At 47.2% G+C, this 7,796-nt stretch overlaps 1 protein-coding gene across 1 annotated transcript in view; it reads left to right on the top strand.

The window, feature by feature from the left end:
* Positions 1–6,089: 6,089 nt before the first annotated feature.
* Ifngr2 (interferon gamma receptor 2) overlaps positions 6,090–7,796 on the top strand; it is a 16,723-nt gene continuing 15,016 nt past the window's right edge. Inside the window, exons 1-2 of the mRNA XM_010608716.3 lie at positions 6,090–6,129; positions 6,389–6,578. Of these exons, the coding sequence (XP_010607018.1) occupies positions 6,090–6,129; positions 6,389–6,578 (230 nt within the window). The remainder of the gene's footprint in view (positions 6,130–6,388; positions 6,579–7,796) is intronic.

Genomic DNA, 7,796 nt, shown 5'->3' with positions numbered 1-7,796 from the left:
CCGCTGGGTTCCACGGTCGCCGGGGCCCGGGGTGGCCCGATCGGGAGGGTCCCGCGGGAGCTAGCGGAGCTGTGGGGTGGAGGGCGGGGAATTCCAGGCAGAGTCCTGGAAGGGCGCCGGGCTCGGACACCTCCCCTCCCCGCGCCCTGACACCTGGGACCCTTCCCAGAAAGGCGACAGTAACACGGCCCGGCGTGGAGCTGGACACGCTGCCTCCTTCAGCCCAGAACCGTGGATCCGGGAACCGAGAGCTCCAGATTTCTCAGTATTGACAAAAGCTGACCGCAGACTCCGCTCTGTGGCCTCCGTGAACTCGACCCTGTCTGGAGCAGCTCCCCGGGGGCTGAGCTGGAAGCCTGAGCCTAACCGCCCAGAGCCAGGCACCTAGGTCTTGGGTTTGTGACCGGGGCCCAGTTCCTACTTTAGCCTGGGGGAGAAATCCCCAATTCCCGGGACCTCATACCTTGTGTGCAGTAATGCCCTGCGCCTTGGGTGAGAGTAGCGCGTTTGGTTCGGCTGAGCCAGCCTTGGAATCCCAGCTCCGCCCCCAGACAGCCCCTTACCTGGACTCAGACGCCTCGCCTCTGACACTGAGGATACTTTTAAGCTAAACATCAAAACTGCAGAAAAAGAAAAAGACTTGAGTGACAAAGAACCTTCTCTCTGTGTATGTGTATGTGTTTTGCTGGGGTTTTCCCTGTGTAGCGGTAACACCAAGGTTGCATTGCACTTAAAACAGTCTCAGGGATGTAAAAGTTCCTCCATTTGAAAGGTGCGTTGGGTCTTGGTTCTACTAGTGTCCCTTGGACAGGCCTGTAAGTTTTCTCTCTCCTTAATGGGGAGCCTTCCGTAGGACTGTACGTCTTTGTTGAATGGTTATTTTTCACGGGAACTGTTTGTAACTCACATTCAGAAGAGTGCAGTTTCTCCCGGCCTCCAGGTGCATGTCCAACTTTCTAATATTTGGCTTCTGTTGTGTTCCACAGAAATATGTGTCTGTGGTTCGTACTCCTGGGTGATCCTTTGTACAAATCTCTTAATAAACGATTTGAAATTATTCATATAAAAGGTTTTTTTTAAATCCTGAGATATCTTTAAACAAAATTATTTTAGTTAAAACACAAAGTGAAGATCTCAACAATGATTGTTTGGCAGACGGATACTGGAAAAAGTTTTCACACTCCTCTGTAATTTACACTTGTCCTTCAGTAATCCCTGTGATTGCTGTTTTGGTCAAACGGAAGGAAAACATATTGGAAAGTGTTTGAAAGGAAGATTTATAATATCTACCCTTAGAGTTCTTACAAGGATACCACATATAAAATATTGGACTGACATACTTTGTAGCATATTTAAGCAGTAGCCATTTGCTCTGCATAGAAAACATAACCAACAACACGAAAGTGTAGTGAGTTGGGTGGCTACTTACTAAGTTTTCTGTTTGTCAAAAGGTAGCTGCTGTGTCATTTTCCAGTGGACTATAGAGTACTTGTGCTGCACGATTTTATTGTCTTTGTCTGCTAACTTGAACATCTTAACTTTCTAAAGTACTTAGAGACCGCTGGCAAAGGCAATAAATAACATAAAAACCACTGCACATCAGGTAGTCTCTTGTTGGTCCATAATCTCAGCAATTGAAGCTGTCACATAGCTGGAATGTTTCTGGCTAACATTACAAATGATAATGTTAGTTATCATTTTTTTTCTTTTTTCTTTTTGGTACCGGGGATCAAACTCCCACCCTTGCACTTGGGGCAGGCAGTGGAACCACTGAGCTAAATCCCCAGCCCTGTTAATATCATTCTTAAGAGAGGGTGCTAAGTACTGTGTGTGTGTGTGTGTGTGTGTGTGTGTGTGTGTATCCATTTTCTCAGCTATACTTTTGAAGTAGGTAATCTCCCCATTTTACTCCCAAGAAAGCAAAACCAATGTTTGTGGAGAGAGTAAATGATCTAGATAAATAACTTAATGTCCAGCAGTTACTGAAGCAAGCAGCTTCCTGGCTGTGGCTGAGAAATGGAGAGTGTTTTCTTCTCATTGTTAGGGTATGGAAGGTGACATCATTGATGTGCACCATAATGCTGCCTGCACAGAAAGATCCTGACAGATTGGTCATGGGTTGTGACTGTTAAATGATTGGCCAGGCATGGTGATGCATGCCTGTAACCTTTGCATTCTGGGAGGGTGAGGCAGGAATGCTGCAAGTTCAAGCCCAGCCGGGGCAATTTAGCAACACCTTGCCTCAAAATAAAAAACAAAGAGGCATGGGGATGTAGCTTAGTGTGAAGGTAGTGGTTTGGATTCCTGGTACAAAAAATAATAATAAAAAAGATTGGTTTAATATTAATTATATTTTATTATATGTGTGTAATGTGTTAACCAAACTATGCTGTTCAGACCCAGGATGGCCTACATATAAATTCTAAAAACTCTTGCCGGGCGTGGTGGCGCACGCCTGTAATCCCAGCGCTCGGGAGGCTGAGGCAGGAGGATTGCTATGAGTTCGAGACCAGCATGGGGTACATAGTGAGTTCTGGGTCAGTCTCAACTACATAGTGAGACCCTGTCTCAAAAAACAAAAACAAAACAAATCCAAAAACTCTGAATCTATGGTAGATCAGGGGTGCTGGGTTCAGGTAGTGTCAGGGGCTGACCAGCCCCTGGATACCTGTAGGGGGTACAATGGGGAAAAAACAAAACAGAGGTAATGTTCAAGGTACAAGGGCGACCTAGAGCAGCCTGTGTCTAAGGGACAGACTCGATGATCTCCATGCTTGATCCACTTTTACTAGCTAACATGAAGTACAGGGGGAGAGGTAGTGTACTTTTCCTGGAACAGCAACTATAGTAAGAATGGGGCAAAGAAAATAAGGGACAAGTTAATCCTCACAAAGGGGACAAGTTAATGGGGATCAAGGCCTTCCCCATACCTGGAGTCCTGCATTTTTTTGCACGGTCCTCAGCAGATGTTATCTTGCCTTAGGAGCTCTGTCATGAGCTTTCCCCACACAGCTGGAAACAGGTAGCCTTCCATGTACTTCCCAATTCCTAACGCAAGTCTCAGTGGCCACAGAACCACAGAGCCTGTAGCTGGACCCCACCAATCTGTACATATCATGGCTGGTCCTCAGCAATTCCTCACGTAGCTTGGTCCCCAGTGGGGTAGGAAGGCTGCGTGGCTATGAGGTGCACAGGGCATGATTCACACAGGTTATACCTCACTTATCTCTCTTACTGTTAATGGTTTAGAAATTGTTGCCCCCACAACCATGAAGACAGAAGAGGGCGTGGAGCTTTGCATACCTTCCTTAGCTCTATGGGACGCCCTAGTGCCCACCCCTGGGGACTGTATTAGTTTTCTGTTACTGACACAAGTGGCCACCAATTTAAAACAACACGGACGTGTTATCTTACAGTTCTGGAGGCCAGAAGTCTAATATGAGTTCCATGGGGCCATGGGGCCAAAGTCACCTGGCCTCCAGGTGGAGGATCTGTTTCCTTGTCTTTACCAGCTTCTAGAGACACACCCTGGTGGTTATATTACACCCACCCAGATATTCCAGAATAATCTCCTTGCTTTAAGGTCCTCTGATTAGGAGGCTAAGTTTTCTCTGCAGCCGTCATTTCCCTTTGCCTAGCTTATTTATAGAACAGGTAGGAGCGGAAGGAGGGAGCGCTGTTCTGCTTGTGACAGTTCAGAACCATTGAATTCTGTGCCGACCATGGGACAGCCTCTTGGTGGCCACTGCAAGCAGGGTCTCAGGATTTGCTTGGCACCTGCAGAGGCAGCTGTTCATTGGTGGTGAATCAGGAAACCCTGAAATTTTCATATCTCAAAAATGAGACTTAGAGGGCTGGGGATTTAGCTCAATGGTGCCACCACCTGCCTCACAAGCACAAGGTTCCGAGTTCGATCTCCGGTACCAAAAAAAAGAAAAGAAAATGAGAGCAGGATCTGATTCGCCTTTCATTTATTGTTCCTCATGTGCCTTCACAATTCTGTGAGAGGGAGTTTTGTTTCATTATTTGAGAGGAGATGGAGGCTCTGGGGGACCCGGCAGGGTCTTGTGACTGAGGCCCTGTGTTACCCCTGGATACCGTGGTACTTTCTTTCTCCTCTGAATGTTTAGGCTGGGGAGGCTGGGCGCCAGGAGAGGGAGAGCAGAACACTCCTGCTGGCTCCTCTGGGAAGGATGGGTGATGCCAAGGCTCAGTGGTGCCACCGCCTGCCTCAAAAGTGCAAGGTCCAGAGTTTGATCCCTGGTACAAAAAAAAGAAGAAAGAAAAGATGGGACAGGCCTCAGGGCCAGTGTGGTAGACCCTCATGGGCGCTAAGATGTCCACACGCAGTCCCTGGGCCCTATGAATATCTGACCTGACCTGACCACGGGGACCTTGCAGATGTGATTAAGTTCAAGCTCCTGAAATGGAGAGGTGATCCGGATGGGCCCAGTGTCATGACAAGGATCCTTGAAAGACCGGAAGGGAACAGAAGAGAGAGACCCAGAGAGATAGGGGCACAAGAAGGACTCTGCCCAGCATTACTGCAGGAAGAAGCCACAGCCCAAAGAACACAAGCACCTCCAGAAGTGGAGACAGCGAGGAAACTTTGGGACATAACCTTGCAGACACCTTGGCTTCAGGCCTGTTTTGAGTGCCTGGGTTCCAGAGCTGCAGGATAACCCCCGGGGCTGTTAGGAGCTTCTAGGTCTGGGTAATGGGGTGCAGAGCAGCGGGTGCCTACTGCAGACAGTGAACGAGGTCTCTGGGATCCACTGATGGGCCCAGCCTGAGCCCAGCACTCAGCCCGGGAGGCTGCTGCCCTTCCTGGAATCAGCCCTGGGCTCCCAGCCGCTCAGATGTAGGCTTCTCCCCACACTGACTCACTGGGCGGCTGGTAAAGCTGGAGCCAAGGCAGCCAGAGCTGGCAGGCGAAGAGGCTAAGGACATTCTGCAAACAAACAAGGGGCAGAGAAGCAGTACTGTGCGCGGGCTGGATGCACTTAACTGAAAATGCGTGGTTTGAATTTCCTGCTTTGAATTCTGGAACCGCGTGTTGTTCTGCTTTCTGAGCATTTCTTGTTTACCTTTCAATCAGAGAAAGTGCTATGGTTATCTTGAATTTGCTCTAGAGCAAAGGCTCTTAGGCTCTCAGTGTCTGCTTGGTGACCTTGGAGGTAGGGTTTGAAGTGGGGTTTTTTCACGTCTCCCCAAAAAGGAGGATTCTGTTAATTTCATTGTTTATGGCTCATGAACTTTGGTGTGTAGGAGAATCAGCTGGGCTGGGCATGGTGGCACATGCTTGTGATCCCAGCACTTGGGAGGCTGAGGCAAGAAGATTGCTACAAGTTCCAGGCAAGCTTGGGCTACATAGTTCAAGGCCAGCCTGAACTACACACCAAGTCTCTGTCTCTAAATGCAAAAACAAAATCAAGAAGAAGAAGAAGAAAAAAAAAATCACTGAAAAACTTGTTGAAAAAAATGCAAATTTCCTGATCTAGGGTGGGACTTAAGAGTCTGCACTTATCACGATAATGATGCAGGGTTAGGGTTAGGGTTAGGGTTCAGGTTAGGGTTGAGGGACAAAGTGACTCTGCTGAAACGTGGAAGACACCTCTTGCCCTCCCGTGTGCCTTTGAGCGTTTTCTACCTGATTCGGAGTGTTTGTGTCCCTATGTTTACCAAGCTTGGTACTCAGACTCGGGTTAATGCATGTCAAAAACTCACCACTTTAATCTTCACCCATCCCTGAGGTGAATAATTATTACATATCACAAACAAATACTAATTCAGGAGGCTGAGGCAGGAGAATCGCTGTGAGTTCAAAGACAGCCTGGGCTACACAGTGAGTTCAAGGCCAGTCTGAACTACCTAGTGAGACCCTGCCTCAGAAAAACAAAAATATAGAAGAAGAAGAGAGAGTACACCGGAGGGAAGGGGGAGGGTGTGGCAAAGCGGGGAGAAGGGGAAGAATCGAGTGTAAAGAAACTGAGGCTCTGATACCCTACTCAAGTGCACCTACAAGTGGAAGACCTGGGCTCCCAAGACAGCCAGACTGGAGAGGTAGCCCAGTGCCTCTCCTTCCCACCATGCCCCCAAATGTCAGTAGTGTCACCCTTAAAGCCACAGGTAGGGAGGGGACCTGCCTAGGGAGGACAGGTAATGCCCATTCCGTCCTTGGACAGAAATCCTGTTGTGTGGTTGGCTTTGATCAAAGGCATTGTTTTTTGTTTTGTTTTTGAGACAAGGTCTCACTGTGTAGTTCAGGCTGCCCTGGAACTCACTGTGTAGCCCAGGCTGATCCTACTGCCTTCAACACCCCAAGTGCCAGGATTTCAGGTGTGCGCCACCACACCCAGCTTTAATGGCATTGTTTTTAATCATTGATTTTTCTCATTTGTTCCTCCTTTTCCTCCCCGCTTTCTTATTCTCTATGCCTTTCAAGACTCTGTTTCCTGGCTGGCTGCTCCCCGGAACCCAAAGATTCACCTGTACAACGCTGAGCAGGTTCTGAGCTGGGAACCTTCATTCCCAGGCAACGACACAGTTCCAGTGTCCTACCGGGTGGAGTATAAATAGTAAGTGGATGCTTCTCTTGTGTCCTTGCTAAGAGTTGTGGGGGAGTCCTACAAAACCCCAGAGCCAGCTACCCGTTGTGGTATTGTGAAATCCGCAGGAAGAGGTGTTTGTCTTGTACTTTTAAAATCTCCAAGGACAGAGATTTCACAACCTCCCACTCATCCAGACACTAAGCCAACAGGAGCTGTCTGAGAACCCTGCTGTCTACCCACATGACATCGTGATTTGCTGAAAGTTTAGACTTTCACTGGTTTCAGGACAGAGTTGACTTCCGGTCCTAGAAGGAAAGGAGCAGCTTTCGGTCTTCATCCTCAGGCTTAAAAATTTTCTTCAGGGCCAGGGATTTAGCTCAGTGGTTCCTCTGCCTGCCTCGCAAGTGGAGGGACTCAAGTTTGATCCCAGTACCATAAATAAATAAATAAAAGTTTGCTTCTTCTTGGGCTGGGGATTTAGCTCAGTGGTGCTGCCGCCTGCCTCACAAGCACAAGGACCTGACCTCGATCCCTGGTACCAAAACAAAACAAAGAAAACAACATGTTTTTTGCTTCATCTAACCTCACGGGCTAAATTTAGCTTGATTGGGAATTTAGTCATTTAATCACAATTAATTCTTAAATAACACTGTTCCACCCCACCTGCCCTACCTCCTGTCATAGTTTATTTCATAGTTTATTATCACTTGATTTGCAATAAGGACATAGGGAAAGAAAGACAGGCAAGATCTAAGTCCTCAGTTAGTATTTGTTTACCATGTTAAATACTTTAACTGAAGATTAGGGTAAAACTATTGGCTAAGTCGTTTTACATTTGCATAATATATAAAGAAATGGTAATGCTCAGGTCTTGTGGCAATGTGGTGGATGGATGTATGCTCACAGGCTGCTGCTTATAGGATTAATTAATGTAGTCCTTTGGAAAATAACTCTACACTTATTTATACATTTAAAGAATCACAGACACGTCCATATTACTTTTACCCTGAGAAAATAATCCAACCCAGCCCCCACCAAAAAAGCCAAAGCTGTACTATGAAAGTGCACATTCATATCAGTCAGCAGGGAAATGGATAATTTTAGCAATGCTGTTAGGCAGCCACTAAAAAGAGATAATAATAACCAGGATTTAGCTCAGTGGTTCCGCTGCCTGCCTCGCAAGTGAAAGGTCCTGAGTTAGATCCCTGGTACCAAAAAAAAAAAAAAAAAAAAAAAAAAAAATAC

Source organism: Fukomys damarensis, unplaced genomic scaffold (assembly GCF_012274545.1).
Source record: "Fukomys damarensis isolate Sample0158 unplaced genomic scaffold, DMR_v1.0_HiC HiC_scaffold_24, whole genome shotgun sequence".
Lineage (NCBI taxonomy): Eukaryota > Metazoa > Chordata > Mammalia > Rodentia > Bathyergidae > Fukomys > Fukomys damarensis.
This window is presented reverse-complemented; position numbering and strand designations above follow the sequence as displayed.